Below are 18,592 nucleotides of genomic sequence, written 5' to 3' on the forward strand. Positions count from 1 at the left end.
AACGCCCGAAGAGGAACTAAATAATACAAGTAGATTGGGGCTATTTGTCAAAACGTAAGTAGATCATGGGGACTACATATAAGTAGACTGGGGGACGTTGATTAAACGTATTTTAACAATCACCCCTGCTACGCGGCCCTCCAGACCCTAAAGGCTCGCTGTGCTCGCTTGGACAGAACCCTAACATGCCCGCTGCGGCTCGCACGCGTCGCCTCCGCTTGCTAGAAGGGCAATGCTGGGTCCTGGGTTTGCATCCGCGTGTTTCGCACACGGGCTGACAAACCGCAGGCGTGGGCTCGCTTCGCTCGCTGTGCGCTGATGGTCTGATCTACTTATAAGTAGTCCCCATGATCTACTTACGTTAGGACAAATAGCCCCAATCTACTTGTATTATTTAATTCCTCACGCCCGAATTACTGTATGTAGTCATATGAATTGCAGCACAGTACATGTATTATGCGCTAAGATGCAAGCCGGTCGACTATCGAGCGGCACTGTATCACGAGGATGGAAGGTTCAAACTTTTCGTACGTTTATCGCCATTCCAGCATGAACTCGGCGACGTCGCTCCTGAGATCGCTTCCTAAGAGCAAAAACTCCGATGCGCCTGAGCGGTGATGCACCGCAAACGAAGCAGCTTGGCTGCGTTCGCAAGCCTCGCAACGAAGCTTGCTGTCGGTGATTCTGAGTTGACGTAGCAAAGTTACCCGACATAAAAGTCCTGAAAGTCAAGCGTTGCAGCTGAAGTTGAGGTATTGGCAGTTGGGCAGGACGAATTTGATGATGCTAAACGCTGGCGTGGAGCCGCAAACAACTGAGCAACATTTCGGACGAGCGGCTGCATTGCATGAAGAAGCCTGGAGTAACAATGCGTGCACATTTGACAGTCACACCCGCGTCACGCAACGTACTCGTTGGGCTAGCTCACTCGATTGAGTCGGGCTCGTGCAGATGCCCGCCCAGGCCGAGCCTCAGCTGCAGGCTCCCTTGCTGGTCGTGCTTTACCGCAGGTGACTGGTCTATCGCCGCGCGCTAAAGCTGGCTGGCCAATGTTCCTGCTGCCTCGACCGGTCCTGCTGCAGGCTGGCGGGCGGTACCTTGGGCGCGGCAGCAAATAAGTCGCCGGCCGTCTGCAGTCTATGCCGAGAGACTTGCTTGACGGGCTCGAGTTGAAGTGGAAGTTGCCTTTTTTTACGGTAAAACTGGCAGAATATCTCGCTTGTTGTGTACGGTAGCCTGGTCGCGGCCGGCAGCTGGCTGCACACTCGATGATGATCTGCTGCGGCTTCCTGCTTTCTCTCGTGTCGGCCTGCGCATGAGCTGAGTCAATCGGCGACTCCACTCGACTCGCTCATCTCACCTGGCTAAGCTGCCGATTTATGCGCGAGGCGGCGGCATGTCCACACCGAGAGCACCCGCTCCTGACCCACGACATCGGAACGCCTGGGAACCCGCGTCACAGTCCAATTGGAGCGCTGCGCAACATGCGCTACCGCTCGGAGCTCGGTAGCGGCTTGGCCAGTAACCTCAGCGTCAGCGAGCGCTTCACGAACCCGTTCGCGCCGCTGACGCTGTCGACCGAAGCCGTCGTGGGGCTCGAGACGTTGACTCGAGCGTTGGTGGCGCGCAACTTGGACGCGTACGAGCGGCATCTGCACGAGAACGGCAGCGGCCAAGTGGACAAGACCCGGTGGAAGTTCATGTACGAGCAGGGCGGCCTTCGGTCGTACGCGGAGCGCGGCACCCACACGTCGTTCGGACTGGGGGCGGCGTTCGGCGTGGCGGCGAGTCACTTCGACCGACGAGCCCCAGTGTACAGGCAGACGTCGACGGCGTCGGTGCCGTCGATTCTGGTGCTCGGGGCGATCGAAGGGCAGCTGGACGACACCATGTACGGCTTCATGTGCCCCACGCTGGACCAGATGCGGGTCAAGACCTCGTACATCAAGGACGGACTCGTGCGCGGCAGCGTGCTGGCGACTCTCGTGTCCCCGACGATCGAGGACCCGTTCACCTCGGTCGCCGTCAAGTGGATGGAGCAAGGTCAGCCGGCGCACGCTCGCGCGGTGGTCAAGAACCGCGACTACGTGTACCTGGAAGCCACTGGCGTCGAGTTCCTGCGCAACGGCGAGCGCGTGGGGTACCAGGTGGTGCACTCGATCCAGTTCCCCGAGACCCCGGAGCGTCCGTCGGCTACGCGCGGCAACATGTCCATCTGCGCCATCTACAGGCAGAAGAACAGCGACCAAACCGACGTCTACGTGAGAGGCTTCCTCAACCCCGTGAGCGGACTGGAGAACTCAATCATCACGCGCTCCGTGGCTCGAACGCTGCTCTCCGTGTCGAGGAACGTCTACTGCTGCCAGATGAAGAAGATCAAGTGGGCGATCCGACATCGACTGCGGTCCATGTCGGACGCCTCTCAACTGCCAGCAGCTCTCGACCCCACTACCGACACCCCGTGCGTGGTCTGCGGACGGAAGCGCTCAACCGTCTCCAGTCTCCTCATCGCTGCCGCCAGTCGCATCAGCGCCACCAAGAACTTCCGCTGGCGACGCCGGTGCAAGTTGTGCGAGCGCTACGTGTGCCCAGACTGCCGCAGCCTGCACAAGTTGACTTTCGTCCTGCCTGACCACCGCCTGGTGCAGCAGCAGATCGCGCTTTGCTCCGGTTGCCAAGCTACTGCGCTCAGCGTCAAGGCCGTTGAAGTCGCGCGTGACGAGCTGAAGCGTAGAAGGTGGTCACTGTACGAGTGGCGGGATACGTACGCAACTTCGACAAGCTCTGGCCCCATTATCCTCAGCGGACTCAACTAGCAAGTGGCCCCCGTGTAAGGTTTCGCCCCAAGGGCCCGCAAATTTGGCTTAACTAAGATTTAATAATTGAACTCCCATCGTGATAACAAACCAACAAGTGTGCACTCGATACTTTCGGTGTTTAGTTTCTTACCAAAACCAGCCCTGCTGCTGCTTGCGTTTTTCCTACAGTAGCAAAGCCAACGCTGCTGGTTAGACGCACATTATTGTAGAAGCGGAACACAGCAACACAGTATATACCTGGATGGAAGCGATTTCCGCCGGTGTGAAGTTCAGAACGGTCGCGATGGCCTTCTCCATGTGCTCCTTGGCCTGAATTGATCACGAAGACAAAGCATTAGCAAAGTGACAGCTTGCAGCTGAGCGGTCCCCGCACTTACCTCGTCTTGGTCTGAGGCCATGTACTTGTACACTATATTCTTCAAATACTCGTTTGTCTTGGTCGCGTTCGGCGTCTCGAACCCCGACAGACTGCTATTGGACTCCATACTCATACGACGAACGCGGACTTCCTTGAAACTGTTTGTACGGCTGGCGTTGCTGCTCCCGCCGCCGTTCTCGTGGTAGTGCGCCTGCATGTCGTTCAGCTCCTTTTCCTTCTGCTCAACGGCATTCAGTGCGCGCTTTCGATATTGTGCAAACTCCTGCCGGAGTGACTGCAAGTCGCCATTTCCACTATCAGGACCGTTTCCAAAGGCACCGCTGGTCATGAGCTTCAGCTCCTCCATCTTCTTTTCTAGCTCTTGCTTCTCGCGAACAGATTGTTCGTATCTACACGCCACAGGTCAGCATCAGTTACACACGCATCCGAGATAGTATGCTTCTTCATGTAGCCTACCTCTCCCTCCACTCCATCGCGAGGACGGTTTCCCCCATTGTACCGCTCAGCTTCTCGTAATCCTTCATGAGCTTCTCAAACTTTCGCCGCCAGTCGGATTCCTGCAATTTACCAAAGCAGTTTACGGGTTAGTGCACGGAATACACGACATTGGATGAGGGTAACGTACTCTCTCCTCGGCTTCTGCTTGGGCCTTCGTGAGCCGACGGATCTGTGCCTTCGACGATTGCAGCTCCCCGGACAGATCCGTCTCCGAAATCTGCTCCGTTTGTTTCGCCATAACGTTTGCGCTCATCTGCCCAAAAACCTCGGTCAGCACCAATAACTTACCCCCTTATAAGCACACCACACCACAACGAACCTTTCGGATCTCGGCGTCTTTTTGCTTTCGCGTGATCTCCGATCGAACACGATAACGACGGAATTCCTCCTGCACACGGTCGATCTCCTCCTTCAAGCTCCTTTTCTAATGAACCATAATAATACATCCACAGCAAAACAGCGATCAGCTGCACATCTTAAACCACAGACACATACACGCATTGCATTCCAAACGTACCATGCGATCCACCTCACACGGCGTGAGTGAAAAGTCCGGCAGCGTCAGTGGTTCTCCGGACGCTCTGTTAGCATACGCCTGGATCTCTCCTTCGTTCCGGAAGCAATGCCACGCGACCTCCTTGGACTCGTCGAACTCGTTCTCGTTCGCGTACTCCACGAGACACCAGAGCACATTGCCGTGCGAGACCTTGTGCAGCAGTTGCCTCGGGTCGCGCGTGGACGCGTCCACGAACCACGAGTGCTGGCTCTGCTGGCTCTTGGTGAGCTGCTCGCGTAGCTGCTGGACGGTCTCGTCCTTCTCCGCCAGCTCCTGCTTGCTGTTGTCGATGCTGCGCTTGGCCATCGCCAGCAGACGCTTCAGCTTGTTCTCCTACGATCGCCCACAGCAGCATAATAGACAAGGAAAAGCACCGTCAGCCTCCTCTCCAACCTCCACAGCGCACTGCTGCACCCTCAAGAGCCGCAGATCAGCGCTCAATAGCTCACCGTCTCCTCCATCTCCTGTATCTTGGTGTTCTTCTTGGCCAGCAGCTGCTCCATCCGCGCGCCTCGCTCCTTCCAGAGCCTCAGCTGCGTGGCCACATCCATGCCGCCATTGGAGCGCGGCGGGGACGGCGTGGGCGTGGGCTGCTGCGGCTCCTGCTCCTGCTCCTGCGGCTCGGCCTCCTCCACCTGCGGGTCTGCAGCCCACGCGTCAGAACTCACGCTCCACTGACCCCGTTCAGCCACAGACGGCGACGCGCACGTACAGTCGTCCCCCTTCGTCCTCTTACCTTCAGCTGGCGCCTGCGGAGTCGCGTCCACGTCCATGGCGGTCGGTCGGTCTTCAAGTGAGAAACGTGGCCTCGAGCTTCGACGCGCGGTACACAACCGTTACACCAATTTTGAGCAGCCTGTCTTACGTCATGCCACATGACGCAGTCGAGTATTGCGACTTGAGTCCCGTAAATATGGACGTCAAGTCTATTGCTCGCAGGTATGGCGGCCTGTCGGCGCGCGTGGTGGCGCGCGCGGAGGAGAACTGGCGCGTGACGAGCGCCAAGAAGTCGGCGGGTCTGGACGCGTTCGCGGGCCCCGTGGCGTGCATCCTGGTGGCGGCGCGCGCCTTCGAGGAGGCGGTGGACAAGAGCCGGCTAGCCAAGTGCGCGGGCGCCAACAAGCGGCTCGTGGAGCCCACTGTGCGCAAGGTGGTGGACGCCGTGGGCGTGCGCTCCGTAGTGCAGACATCGCCCGCCGCGCTGTGCATCAAGTTCGGCTGCGAGGGCATCACGGAGATCGTCAACCGCGTGCTGGACGAGTACCGCGCGTACTTGGGGCAGGTGGCGGCCGCCAACAGGAAGAAGCGCGCCAAGCACCCGCTGGGCCCCGCAGTGGCCACGATGAACGACAGAGACCCGGTGTTCGTGGCCGCGTGCCTGTACGCAGTCAGCAAGCACGCCAAGGTGAGAGAGGGGGAAGGATCGAGGGTCTGTGTGTGTGTGATCTTGAAGAGCCGCTAACGTTGCGAGTGTATGGGGGTAGATGAACGTGAACCAGGACAAGTTGCTGGAGGCCGTGTGCGGCAACGCTAGGTCCTTTGACGCTATTGTTTCCTCTATTGAGGTGCGTGGACGAGTTGCTGATTGAAAGGGTGGAAGAGCTGCGTTATGACTTGGCTTCGGTTGCCGTGCTGTAGGCTCAATGCCAGGCTTCGCTGAACGGTGCGGTGGTAGATCGGAGAAAGCGCCGCAACACGGCGAGCGAACGGGCAGCCAAGAAGCTCACGGAGGAGCACCGACTCGAGCAGCTGGAAGAGGAAGAGCGCGTGAAGCGACAGAAGAGGAGCCTGGATGGCGAAATATCCTCGCCGCCGAAGACGCTAGCACAGCAAAGAGTGCTACAAAAGCTGCGGGCAGCTCGTGCGGGTGCTGTACCTGAACAAACCTTTGGTGCAGGCAAAGCTGCTGCAGTTGCCACACCTGAAGAGTACGCGGAGTGGCGAGCAAAGGCGCTCGAGTTCATGCGCAACAAAAAGCAGCAGGAAAGGATGAGCGACGGCAGTGTAGAAAAGTTGGCAGTCGGGACTTGAGTAGCTAGGCCACGACTCGCTTCAATACTTGGAAGAGCTGGTTGCCATGGGTACTGTGCTCTATTCTAACTAATATAGGAAGGTAAATGAACAGGTTGCATCGCAATCATCAAATGATGCTAGAATATTCAAACACGTTGCGAGCTTGATGCATCGCACCGCTGACCCACCCAGAGGAGGCAGCGTAGACTCTATCCACCCTGCTGTGAAGCCGGGAAATTTGTGCGCATGTATGCCGCCTAAAGCTTGATCGCCTTAGCGACGGCAGGGAACCGCTTTGTGAAGGTGTCGTCGGCGCCAATCCGGAAGCTCCAGGTGCGCGTTGCCGAATCCAGAACAGCGAACTCTACGTGTAAAAACATTCACAGACGCACTCGTTAGACATTCAAAGTCCGGCAGGATGGGATGATGGAGCACAAATCTTACCGCTCAAAATGGTCTTAGCGACGTCAGCGTCCAGAGAAAACTTTTCTACCAACTCCATTCGCGATACACCGGAGGGTGTCTTCGTCAGCTGAAATGTACGCAAGCAAAACAGTTAAGGCTCCGAGCTGGCAAAAGTTCAACAGAACTGTTGACGTACCGCCTTGATAATTTCATTGCGGGCGCGCACAGTCGTCTCTCCGCGGCAAACCAAGGCGCTGCTCAATCAAAAACAAACCAGAATGCAATATCAGTCTCTGGAGTTCACAGATCAAAGCAGCGAAACGAGTCCGCGACGCACCTGTTGGGAAGCAAGCGACCCCGCACGTGCACAGCCACGTGCTTAAGCGCATCGAGGAGCTCATCCTGGCTGCGCGACGGCAGAAGCTTGGCGAGCGTGTCGAAGTGCATGATCTGATCGGTCGCAAGTAGTCGCAGTACGTCCGAATACTTGGGATCAACGCCGTCGAGAAGGTGTCCTGCCACCGGCTCCATTGTTTCGTCCTTCTGGTCCTCGTCTTCTTCGTTGGTTCTGTTCGCCACAATAATTTGCATCTCTTGGTCAGCTTACCGCTAATATAAATGCAACACACAATGTGGGGTACGCACTGGGCAGGGGTAGTCGGGGCCGCAGACTTGTTGTCAGCGGAGGCCATTGCGCGGTACTGCATCGCCTTGATGTACTCGTCAGCCGTCATGGTGGACACCACCTCCTCCTCCTTTTCACTGAACAAGTTCTCGAACTCGTCGTCAGCACCGGCGCTCTGCCGAAATAAATGGACACAACTCGTCAGCTTCAAACAACCTTTCAGGCTCAAAGCACCTGACAAAACGTACGCTCTTGTCCTGCACCTGGAGCTCGATCCAGTTTTCGGCGTCGATCTGCTGCTTCTTGTACGCGTACGAGTTCTGGATGGCGGAGATGGCGCGCTCCGACTGCTTCTTCTTGAACTGGAACTGCACCTCCTTCATCTCTGCGGGCGGGGCCTCCACCTTCTCCTCCACTTCCATGTCCTCCTCCTCCTCGTTCACTGCGTCGTCAATATGCGCCAGGCTCGGACGCATCTGCATGACTGCGGACAGCGGCGTGAGGTGCAGCTGGCCCTGGCGGAAGACGCCCACGGCGTAGTTGGACAGCGCCGGCACGCTGGCCGACTGCAGGCGCAGGTGCTTCTGCTTCAGGTACTCCTCCGCGTCCTGGTCGAAGTGCTCGCTGCGCTGGTCCACGGGGAAGTCCAGCTGCAACAGCTGGTTCGTCGGCTTGATGCGCGCGCGGCGCGGCGGCTCCGGCATCGGGCGGTACGTCGGTCGCAGCGGGAACTGCACCATGTAGCTGCTCATTGGCATTGCGTCATTGGGCTATTGCGTCAGAAATCCATAGGAGCAAGAGCGCAGCAGAGCGAAGAGCGGTGCACGTACAGGCTGTTGCGCAGCTCATCGGCGAGATGCACGGGGATCTCGCGCACCACCGGGTCGTCGTCCATGGCCACCTGCGTTGAGTCGCTTATCGTCCAGTGGCTCTTTCGGGTGTAGCCATTTTTGCTGAATGTCACTGAAGCGAGACTTTTGTCCCTCGTTTTAGTGGGAAAAGGTGGCGGGCGCGGACACTTCATTCCATTCGACCTGGAGCCAGCGACGCCGAGCATGTCGTCCATTCCTCGCATCATCGACAGGTAAGCCCCGGCGTTCTGCAGCTCGTTGTGTAGAGGGAGGAATCTAGTTTGCTGCTGTGAAGACGCGGTGGCTCAGCGCTGCCTGTGGCCGCCGCTACGGCGCGGGGAAGACGAAAGATCTCATTCTGTCCACTGCTCTCTCGGCTCTGCAGCGACAGCGACTGCGATGACGACGTCCCGCTCTCCGCGTTGCGCGCCAAGGCCCCGGCGGTGAAGGAAGAGGTCAAGACGGAGGTCAAGAGCGAGGTGAAGGGGGAGCTGCCGGCGGTCAACGGGCTCAGCGCCAATGGCAACGGCAACGGCAAGCGGCAGGCGGCGCCCGACAGCGACAGCGACGACGACATCCCGATCAGCGGACTGGCCAAGCGCAAGAAGATGAAGGTGGAGACGAAGGTCAAGGCGGAGAAGGCGTCCGTGGCCACGCCCAGCTCGCGCGCGACGCCGCGGAACACCCCGCGCAAGACCAAGAAGAGGGTAATAAAGGTGAGTGAGCCCAGGTGCGCGAAAGTGGTTGGTTGCTGGGGTAAGACGCTAACAGACCGATTGTGCAGATTAAAATCCGCCAGCAGGAGTGCTCGGAGGCGCTGTACGAGACGCTCAAGGGCCGACTGGCGCAGGAGCTGCTGTGCCGCTGGTGGTACGCGATGGAGTGGCCGCCCGTAAAGAAATCAGCATCGGTAAGTGGCAACAAATCATCTGTAGGTCTATTGAAGGTGGAGCGCTGGGTTTGCTGATTTGTTTGCGTTTTCGTGGCGGTAGAAACTGCATGGTGTTCAGGAGCTCGACGGATACCCCGGCGCCTTCATCCGCGTTAAGGTGAGTTGTGTTTCGTAAATTGGGATCGCTTTTCGCCGCTCTTAGCGATTGACTTTTCGTTGCTCTAGGGCGATGACTTAGGCTCGATCATAGACACTCGGTCATCAGTGGGCAAGCCGTCGTTCCTGCACTTTTTCGCAATGCCTTCGGCGGATCTCCTCAAGCTGCTACTCCAGGCGTACGACAAGCAAATGGAGGTGTTGGTTGAGCACGAGGTTCGTGGAATGTTTCTCCTTGTTGTGCTGAATCGACTGCTGACATATTTTTTGAACTGAGCAGGGACCAGATACCCCGCTACTGAAGCAATTGCAAAAGGAGCGCGCGTCGGCGTCGCGCATTGACCCGGACAAGGCCGACCGAAGCGTTCGGAAGCTTCTCAAGGAGTTCGCCGAGCTGGACCGAGAGATCAAGGAGGTGCAGGCTCTCGCGCTCAAGGAGGAGGAGGAGAACAACGAGGAGAACGGTGACGACGATGAAGATGACGACGATGACGACGATGACGATGAAGATTAGAAGAGTTTGCTGTTGCTGCAGGTTGTAGAGCCCGCAAAACACCAACGCCAAACTCTTCGAGAACACGAGTGCACGCAACCCAGCAGTAAAACACACAGCAAAGACCCCCGACATCTGTAGACGATAAACACAGAGCTTTTGGTTTCGGTGGTGCGGACTGCGAGGCAACTTCAAAGATCAGCAACAGGCAAACCACAACTCAAGTACAAGCAGCATGCCAAGGTCTGGCCATACAATATATTATCCGCCCCAAAACGCCTCAACACACTGGTATCTCTAGCTGGTTGACACGCTTGGCGTGGTTTGGTGACTTGCCGCTTCTCGCATGCTTAGACCCCAGGCCCGTGGCCTTGTAAAAAAAACAAATCTATTCCAGCTTGGCGCGGAGCGAGTTGCGGAAGTAGGTGTTGCCCACGCCTCCGATACCAAAGGCAGGTCCGATGCGGCCGACGCGAGCAAACACGGACTTGACGTACTCGCGCTGGACGAAGCTCACGCGCTGCGCCATGGCGTGGCCCTTGTTGTTGTACAGGTCGAGGCCCATCAGGTGCAGCGGCGTGGACAGGAACTGCACGGCCGCGGGGCACACAAGCTGCGCGAAGGTGCTGGCGTTGCCCTTCTCCATGAGGCCGTTGTCCTCGATCTTCTTGGCCAGCACCTTGGGGGCGTTGAAGGACGCGCCGCACGTCATGGAGTCGCGCACGGCGAAGAGGCCGATGGACGTGAGCGGGAAGGCGGCGGGCGCGATGACGCCGAACATGCGCGCGAAGGCGCGGTCCTTGGCGATGCAGAGCGACATGTTGACGGCCGTGGTGCCGATGAACTTGGGCATCTGGTTGTCCGCCTCGGCGTACTCGCAGACCGAGTCCACGACGTTGGCCGTCACGTACGTGGCCGTGTAGAGCCCGAAGATGAGGTGGAACTCGCGCTTGCCCACGAAGCGCAGCGGGTGCTTGAGGAACTCGACGCTCAGCTCCTTGAGCCCGCGGCCCAGCGGCCGCGCGCCGCTGGCGTTCTCGATGATGGCGCGGTCCACGATGGTGATGAAGGGCGCGACGCCCAGCGACGCGGCCATGGCGGCGACGGTGTCCGCCACGAGCTGCTTGGCCAGCGTCGCGGGGCCGGCCTGGGGCTTCTGCTGGTCGCTAGAGGTGTCCGCCATTGGGTCTGTCGTCCGCAGGATAAGAGCAAGTGGCGGTGGCTGCGCAGGGCGCGGCGAGCAGCGAGCGCTGGCTGTGCCTGTCCACGGGGCCGAACGTGAGCGTAGCTGCTCGACGGTGCTCGAAGGCGCTGGAACTGCAGTGGGCCCGGTTTGTGCATCGTGTGACGTGGTGAGGGGGATGGGCGGCACATACAAACAACAAGGCAAAGCGCAGCGAGCCCCAGCCCTCCATTTCCAGCAGCGCCGCGTCAAGCGGGACTCGAGCTCTGCGTGCGTGATGCCCGCGCCGCTGAGCAGAGCCGCCCGCCCTCGTCACCGGGGGATTTTTCCGCGCCAAAGACCAGCGAGGAGGCGAGTGAGCGCCATTCATGATGCGCCGGCGATGAATTTCATCGCCGGCGGCGGCGCAGCGGTTGAAGCGTCTCAGCTGCAGATTTGCCGCCAGACGAGCACTTCAACTTGGTCCGCTGCGAGGTGAGGACTTCAGTTGTTGTCCGCCGAGGCGTCCACGATGCAACAGCTACGTGGAGCTGTTGTAATAATGTTAACTTCGCGGAAGCAAGGCAGACGCTCGAGGTATGCCTGGCTTATCTCGATGTGGACCGCGTCGTTGGGTGGGGCGACGTGACAACTGCAGTTGCCGTGTTGAATCGTCTCTCGTGCTTCTCCCCCCGAGTCGTCCGCACGCTACATGCACGTGCCCCGCAGTGTGGCGGAGCTGCGCCGAGCAAGGCAAAATGATCGCCTGCGCGTGCATGTATCGCGTATACCTTGGAGTGCTTGGAGCGCGATACTGTAGCCAGCAAAGCAATTCTAATGATAAGTCCTTGCGAGGGTGCCCGTGTTAAACGACACATTCAGCTGGTCGACTTCATCTTCACAAGGCGTTGCTCAACCTTGGGGGCAGCAGCCGAGCAAAGGCCTGGTCGACGGCGCCTTGAAGACCGTACTGATAATGTTGACATCGTCGCGAGCGCTATCCATAATTGCAAGAGCCAACCCTCGACTTCTGCACTCAGCTTGTCCGACGTATTGCCATACTGTACCATGATCGGGCCTCTAGTATTTCGACGCTAAAGTTAACAAACGATAAGGAGGGGTCGAACGAGCAGTGGCAAAGCCAAAAGCTTGATTGTACTTGTTAAAGGGTTAATAGCGGAGGAAATTCCGATGAAAACAGCTATCCCTCGCAAACAGTGCTATCGAAGGGTGATGCATTTACATGCGCTTATGGGCGCATTTTCTTGTGTAACGAGCACTCGCCTGGTGAGCGCTCGCTAAACAAGGGAATGGGCTCGTAAACGCAGGTACTTAGTAAACGTTTTCTTCTTCTTCATGACTCTGAGAACTTGGTGTGCGCCGGATCTTGCGGGTTTACGGTGTCGGCGAGAGGCCTGCCGCAACGCAGCCAGCCATGCAGGTGCCCAGCGCGGCGTTGCAGCCGATGACCGCGGGGATCGAGCCGACGCCAGCCGTGACCGTGCCAAACACCACTCCGGCGGCGGAATAACACGCCACGGCGACAGCATTGCAGCCGGTCTGGCAGATGCCATACGCGAGGGGGCCCGCGCTAACTTCGGGCGCGGCGGCGAGTCCCAGGGCGACGAGCACAGCGGCGAGCTTCATCTTGGATTGGGGCTTGGATTGGTACTTGAGGTGTCTTCGGCGAAATCCAAAGTGAGCATTGTTGTTGTACTTAAGTAGCTGATGCTACACTGTGTAGCCGTTGCCGGGGTCTAGCCCAGCAACACCAACGCGCTGCAGAAGATGAACAGCTGCAGCAAGTAAGGACGGTTGCTCAACTGATCAAGTATGGACTGTTATGCAGACGCAGCAAGTACGGACGATTTGTGCCACCAGAGTGGTCACCTCCAAGAGCATGCATAGGACAAGAGCAGCTACTGCAAACTAAGGAACCGCTCAATACATTTCACTTCTGGAAGCGACACAACAATTGTGAAGCCTCGAGTCGAGGCCCTCCGGACCTTAATCTCAGCTTGAAGACGTCGAAGCTGCGCACGTGGTCGCTGTGCATTGGACGCGAGATGCATCGTGGGATATCCCGACTCTTGTTGAGCAAGTTGAAGAGATGATTCCAATTGTGCCCAGCGTGCTCCAAGACGGATTGAGGTCAATTGAATTCCATCATAACGTTAGGGCGAACGACCACTACTGTAAAGCAGTGAGAAGTCTGGCGTTGATTTTGTTGTTTTTAGGAATCCCTATCACGAGCTGTAGCAGCGCTGAGGCGGCTACTGGAGAAAGACGGGTCCATTCGCATGAATTTACGGGTTCATTGTCTTGGTCAACCGGAGCACTCCTGCACAGAGCGGAAACGCTCGTCAAGCAAGATAATGAACCCGTAAACGCATGTAAGTGCACTCGTCTTACCAATCGGGAGCTCTCGCGATGCTGTCAGGCCCAGCTATGGCGTCGGTGCCATGCCAGCCGCAATACAAGCTACCGAATGCAGCGTTGCAGCCGACCACAGCCGGTAGGAACAGAACTCCGGTTGACGAGTAGCAGGCGACAGCGGCGGCATTGCAGCCAGCCTGACAGAGCCCGTAGGCCAGTGGTCCCGCGTTGACTTTGGCAGTACCCACGAGCCCCAGCACAATGGGCGCGGCAACGAGTTTGTTCAGCATCTTGGCTTGAGGCTTGAGTATCGAGCTTTCTTCGGCAAAACAGGAAGTGAGCTCCGTTGGATGCTGAGCGAAACTCGGCCTGTGGTTGAAGGCATCTTTCCGAGTAAGTCGATATTGCCAACTGCCTTGAGGTACCGAAGTTTCCTGGGCTACTGCTTATAGTACAGTTGAAACCCAAGAAGTTGTATACTTTGTCAACGGGATCAAACTTTAGACATCATCCATTTCGCTTCCTGGCAGTGAAGAACGACCCACATTGTTTCCAAGCGTCACCAAGATGCTGAAGAAGCTCACTGCTGCGCTCGTAGTCCTGGGGCTTGCTGCTGCGGTCAACGCGGGCCCGGCGGCCTACGGGATCTGCCAGACTGGCTGCAATGTCCTTGCCGTGGCGTGTTATGCTGCCACTGGGGCAGTCTTCGGTACAGCCATACCGGCGATCATCAACTGCAACAAGGCTCTGGGCGTGTGCATGGCTAGTTGCGTTGCGGCTGGCTTGATACCGACGCCGTAGCTGGCAACGCTCCAAACGGGTAAGACGGATGCATTGACCTGCTTTCACGGGCTCATTCGCTTGATGAACGAGCACTCCCGCAGCGACCAAGCGAAGGAACCCGTAAAAGCATGTGACTGATCTCGCCTCCTCCAAAACCTACGTGATGATGCTGAATAGGACTCGATCGAGCGAGACGTATTTCAGTGAGTAACCACGAATCAACTTCGTTTTGCCATTGCGTTGGCTTGATTCGTGACAACATTTTTACGAAGGTGCTGTTGCAGATCACAAGCAGGCAGGGCACCATGATCCGTGAATACAACTTCAACGTGGCTACAACTGCTGCTGGATATGCATTGATGACCCGAGGTGGACCGGAGTGCGCCGCCAGAGAGACGGTGGCCAGTACAGTAACATGAAGAGGACGGGTGACCAAATCGGAGGTAGTGTCATGTTCGCAAGTGCGCCTTTTGTCTTCACTTCCCTTTCTCCCCGGCAGGCACCACTGGAGACGGGCTGGGCGTTCCTAGAGCCATGGCGCGAGACGCTCTGCAGCGCGCTAGCTCCTTCCAAGGGCCCCTTCTACACGGGCGCGCCCAACGGCGTGAGCGCCACCTTCAAGCTCTATCCAAGCAAGTACAAGGAGCCCCAGTTCCGGGTGTCCGACTGCACGCTCTGCGTCGAGTTCCCAGCCGACCAAGCGAGTCGACAAGACGGCGCTCGCCTGCAGCGGCTCCGCGAGGCCATAGAGATCTTCGACCGACTGTCGGCGGTGAACAACGCGGTGTTCGTGACGCTGCTGGCCAAGGCCATGGAGCCCGACCAGCGAGCCTGTCAGATGCCTGTCTGGCCGACGTGGAAGTGCACGCTAAGCGAGCCACTGGCACCTGACGACTCGGCTGCCATTAAGTCTTGTGTGACGTGGGCCGAGCTCTTAGGGTGCCCAGCAGACCCGTGGGAGTACTCGCCAGAGTTTCGTGATGTCATGGAGAAGCTCCAGACGAGGGGCGTCATGCACACGGGGATTCGTCACAATAAGGTGGTGACTGCGAGCTGGTTGGTGAAGATGAAGAAGCTGTGGTCAAGGGGGATCAGACACTCACGGACGAGAAGAACGCGACTCCGACGGCTGATCCGCTCGCCCGTGAGCTGGGAAAGCTGCTGGGATTGATGGCTCCCTCCATTGTCCACGTGCATTCGGTTCGTGACAGCAGTGCGCTCACGGAAACTTGGAGAGAGACCACGACGCCAATGCGAGCTGGAGCCTTGGACGACTCCACCACAGTTTGCTGCAGAGAGTTCTCGTCCCCCGAGATGCTTCAAACAGCCGCAGCGCTCTGTCAAACTAACACGAACAGTGTGTCACTGTACCTGGAGGATTCCCCCAACGGCAACAAGGCTGACTTCGCCCAGGGCGGCTCCTTCATGAGCTCGCTCGTATCTGGACGCTCGACGTGCCGATCGAACGTCGGTGCCCCTGAGCTGGAGCGAAAGGCGAGGTTGGAACATTTGGCGGTGGTGTACGAGACTGTGCACAGCTTCAGGAATGGCGCGATACTCTCAGCATTCGCTGACGCGTCCTCGATCGATCGACTCACCCTCGTCAAGGCTGCGAACGATAAGCACGACGCGTGCCTCGAGCCATTGCACTGGGGCTGGCTGGCGTATGCTCTCTGGGGCCGCACGTCAACCGTCTCAATTCCAACTCTGAGGCTGTCTCCCATGGACCTGACAGAGGAGCTCGTGTCTGCCGTTGAGGCCGCGCTACAGACCAACTACCCGCAACCACAAAGGGGCTCAGCTTCGTTGTATGGATTTGTGGACATCCTAGAAGGCACAGAGCTGCGCCCGTGTAGACGCAGTAGTCTCGCCCTAGTACTATCGCGAGACTGCCGCTGCCGAGCTTACTATGACCCTTCCAGCATGGGAAGCCAAGCGAATGTTGTCGTTCCTGGCTACGGAATCTGCCAAGTTGAACTGGAGGAAGGAACGATCGAGTTCGTGAGCGATGAAGCCTCGACTGACATCACGATGCAGGAGGCAACGGGCTCGGGCGGTGTGCGCTCACTGATCGTGGACTTTTGGCGCCTGGAGGACGACGCCTTGGTGACGCGCCTGCTACGACTAATCGGCAGGAACCTCAAGTCTCTCGCGCTTGACTTTAGTGAGACCAGCGACGACGTTGAAGTCGATTTGAGCGAGGTTGCGGTGGCTTGTCCTATGCTGAAAGAACTTCGGCTTGAAGGCTGCAATGCGTCGATCTCAACACACAACGAGGCCCTGCGTAACTGGGGGATCAAGAAGCTGGAAATCTACGAGAGCAGAGCGGTGGATGGCCTCGAGACGTTGCTGAGCGACCAGTCCTACCGAACGGCGCGGGGGCTGGTGGAGCTGGCGTTCTCTGCTCCGCCCGACAGCATGAACGAACACTTCTTTGGGTTTTCGTATCACGGGATGCCGGCCGAGGATAATAGATTGCCGCGGGAGTATGTGAGCGCGCTGATGGCCCACCGCGGGGAGCTGGTGATCAAGGAAAAGTTTCCTGTGCGGCCGAAACTGGCGATGCTGAGCCCCCCGATTCCTCTCTGAGATCGATGCAATACATGGACTCGAGCATCCTGAGCCGGATCTTTGCCTTCGCAGCGGTTCCAGCGCAGCGCTCGGTCGACAAGTATGATGCAAGGGTGCGGTGAATGACGGCCGCAACAACTGAAGTAGCGAGCTACTTACTGTTAGGTAGCATTGTATATATTTGAAGCCGTCTTACCGTACTTCACAAAGTAAGCAATTGCCAAAATTGCAAAAATGCTCTCGCTGAAAAGGTGGCCGCGAACTCAAAAAAGTGTGCGGAAAAGATCGCGCCCTTTCAGACGTTTTGCGCCGCAGAAACGAGCGGCCTTTCCGATACGTTCTCGTACTCGGCAAGTTGCTACCAGCGGCCCCCGGCAGCAGGAACAGCGATGTCCATGTTCGTGGTGGTGGGCTCCAAGGAGCCGCTGTACAAGATGGAGATGCGCGCGCGGCGGGAGGAGAGCGCGCACGTGGACGAGTTCGTGCTGCACGCGGCGCTGGACCTGGTGGACGAGCTCATGTGGACGACGCCCGCCATGGCGCTCAAGGTCGTGGACCGGTTCAACGACCAGCTCGTGTCGGCCTTCGTCACGGCCTCGGGCGTCAAGTTCCTGCTGCTGCACGAGACCCGCAACGACGACACCGTCAAGGCCTTCTTCCACGAAGTGCACGAGCTCTACGTCAAGGTGAGGGGCGCGCGCGACGGAGAAGATCCGGGGTTCGTCTGTCAAGATGCCAACTACTGCTTCTTGTTCTTCTTGTTGTCCCTACTTGTAGCTGCTGATGAACCCCTTCTACGAGCACGACACACCGATCTCCTCCGAGGTGTTCGACGCTCGAGTGAAGACACTGGCGCGAAGATACCTGTAACGCGCGAAAACCAACTCATTGACACGATGCAAACTCTTCCACGACGTGCAACAATTCAACATGAACACAATGAACACCACAGTTGGGAGTAAAGCCGACGCAGCGTGCGAGCGCGCGTCTGAAGTAGCTTCGATTATTGCAAAATAGCTCTCTGGTTCATTCCGGTTAAGTGGCGGCTGCGCGTAGCGACCGAACTTAAGCGCGCACAACCTGGCCGGCAATGCGGTCCAAGTCCTGCTGGCCGTGGCTGCTGATCTTGCGGCCACCCTTGTTCACGCCCTCAGGGCACTTCTCCACGACCTTCATCTCCTCCAGCTGGTGCAGGATGTGGCGGATGAGACCGCCCGAGGCCTTCTGGAAGTGCTGGCGGTGCACGCCCTTGCGGGCGGCGCCACCGTACACCTTCTTGAGCGAGCCCACACCAGTGTACTGGCGCAGGTACACCTTGCGCGCGATCGAGGCGGCACGGATGTAGTACCAGTCCGGGTCGGCGGGCGAGTACTCCTTGAACGAGGCCGTCTTGACCACGTCCCACCAGGCGGGCAGCTCGATCTTGCCCGAGCGCTTGAGGTGCTCGGCGTAGGCCTTGATGAAGTCAGCGGGCTTCACGTCGCGCACCGTCACACCGCGCGTCACTTCTTCCTCGTCGTAGTCAGCCATGTTGGAGTCTGTAGCGTAAAAGGGAGGGGGGGGGAATCGGGAGGAAACACGGAAGTTAAGAACACGTCTGTACCACCGCACTTCCAGGCGGGACTCAAGCCATGATAGCCGAGTCCACGTCAGTCGCGCAGGACAGTCTCGGTCTTAAGACACATCGTTATTATAAATAACGACACATTCCAAAGCTCTACGACGACTAATCCCGCGCTCTAGCACAGCAGAGGGCATGGGGGCACGTACTTGTTAGGAGAGGAACTTTGCAACAAATGCCGAGCTGTTGGCGCCGCCGTCCGGGCAGCCCCAGAAGCCCTCCGCCAGTGAAAGCTGCGCGCGGACTTTCGGCCAATAAGAACGGTTAGAGCGGCCTATTGGCGGGCCGCCAGTCGATGCGATCGGATTTGGGAGGGCACATGCCGGATCGCAGGTCGGCATGCCAGATCGTAGGTCTGGCGGTGTCCATTGGCTGGCCTGCACCGAGCGCCC

General features: G+C 58.1%; 9 protein-coding genes across 9 annotated transcripts; 5 read left to right on the forward strand and 4 right to left on the reverse strand.

The window, feature by feature from the left end:
- Positions 1-151: 151 nt before the first annotated feature.
- On the forward strand, positions 152-4,787 carry PHYSODRAFT_286605 (hypothetical protein). The gene has a single exon (XM_009532521.1). The coding sequence runs from the start codon at positions 1,485-1,487 to the stop codon at positions 2,814-2,816; it is 1,332 nt and encodes a 443-aa protein (XP_009530816.1). The 5' UTR covers positions 152-1,484; the 3' UTR covers positions 2,817-4,787.
- A 378-nt stretch (positions 4,788-5,165) lies between these two features.
- PHYSODRAFT_246391 (hypothetical protein) lies at positions 5,166-6,283 on the forward strand (the record flags this gene model as incomplete). The annotated part of the gene is made up of 3 exons (XM_009532522.1): positions 5,166-5,657; positions 5,737-5,817; positions 5,891-6,283. 3 exons carry the CDS (start codon positions 5,166-5,168, stop codon positions 6,281-6,283), a joined length of 966 nt encoding a protein of 321 aa, XP_009530817.1.
- A 239-nt stretch (positions 6,284-6,522) lies between these two features.
- PHYSODRAFT_316675 (hypothetical protein) lies at positions 6,523-8,190 on the reverse strand (the record flags this gene model as incomplete). Its single annotated transcript, XM_009532523.1, has 7 exons — positions 6,523-6,629; positions 6,710-6,797; positions 6,867-6,924; positions 7,008-7,238; positions 7,316-7,470; positions 7,544-8,039; positions 8,126-8,190. The coding sequence occupies 7 exons, from the start codon at positions 8,188-8,190 to the stop codon at positions 6,523-6,525; spliced, it is 1,200 nt and encodes a 399-aa protein (XP_009530818.1).
- Positions 8,191-8,350: 160 nt separating this feature from the next.
- On the forward strand, positions 8,351-9,835 carry PHYSODRAFT_303007 (hypothetical protein; the record flags this gene model as incomplete). Its single annotated transcript, XM_009532524.1, has 7 exons — positions 8,351-8,379; positions 8,532-8,862; positions 8,931-9,056; positions 9,157-9,195; positions 9,264-9,410; positions 9,475-9,609; positions 9,737-9,835. The coding sequence occupies 7 exons, from the start codon at positions 8,351-8,353 to the stop codon at positions 9,833-9,835; spliced, it is 906 nt and encodes a 301-aa protein (XP_009530819.1).
- A 240-nt stretch (positions 9,836-10,075) lies between these two features.
- On the reverse strand, positions 10,076-10,996 carry PHYSODRAFT_351914 (hypothetical protein; the record flags this gene model as incomplete). The annotated part of the gene is made up of 1 exon (XM_009532525.1): positions 10,076-10,996. Exon 1 carries the CDS (start codon positions 10,868-10,870, stop codon positions 10,076-10,078), a length of 795 nt encoding a protein of 264 aa, XP_009530820.1. The 5' UTR covers positions 10,871-10,996.
- A 1,248-nt stretch (positions 10,997-12,244) lies between these two features.
- PHYSODRAFT_514663 (hypothetical protein) lies at positions 12,245-12,496 on the reverse strand (the record flags this gene model as incomplete). Its single annotated transcript, XM_009532526.1, has 1 exon — positions 12,245-12,496. The coding sequence occupies one exon, from the start codon at positions 12,494-12,496 to the stop codon at positions 12,245-12,247; it is 252 nt and encodes an 83-aa protein (XP_009530821.1).
- A 1,296-nt stretch (positions 12,497-13,792) lies between these two features.
- Positions 13,793-14,026, forward strand: PHYSODRAFT_514712 (hypothetical protein; the record flags this gene model as incomplete). Its single annotated transcript, XM_009532527.1, has 1 exon — positions 13,793-14,026. One exon carries the CDS (start codon positions 13,793-13,795, stop codon positions 14,024-14,026), a length of 234 nt encoding a protein of 77 aa, XP_009530822.1.
- A 397-nt stretch (positions 14,027-14,423) lies between these two features.
- PHYSODRAFT_246437 (hypothetical protein) lies at positions 14,424-16,597 on the forward strand (the record flags this gene model as incomplete). Its single annotated transcript, XM_009532528.1, has 2 exons — positions 14,424-15,064; positions 15,367-16,597. 2 exons carry the CDS (start codon positions 14,424-14,426, stop codon positions 16,595-16,597), a joined length of 1,872 nt encoding a protein of 623 aa, XP_009530823.1.
- Positions 16,598-16,930: 333 nt separating this feature from the next.
- Positions 16,931-18,121, reverse strand: PHYSODRAFT_286607 (hypothetical protein). Its single transcript, XM_009532529.1, has 2 exons — positions 17,357-18,121; positions 16,931-17,265 (listed from the first exon to the last, which is right to left on the reverse strand). The coding sequence occupies exon 1, from the start codon at positions 18,107-18,109 to the stop codon at positions 17,645-17,647; it is 465 nt and encodes a 154-aa protein (XP_009530824.1). The 5' UTR covers positions 18,110-18,121; the 3' UTR covers positions 16,931-17,265; positions 17,357-17,644.
- Between the last annotated feature and the right edge of the window lie 471 nt (positions 18,122-18,592).

The sequence above is a fragment of the Phytophthora sojae genome (assembly GCF_000149755.1).
Source record: "Phytophthora sojae unplaced genomic scaffold PHYSOscaffold_6, whole genome shotgun sequence".
NCBI classification, from domain to species: Eukaryota; Oomycota; class Peronosporomycetes; order Peronosporales; family Peronosporaceae; genus Phytophthora; species Phytophthora sojae.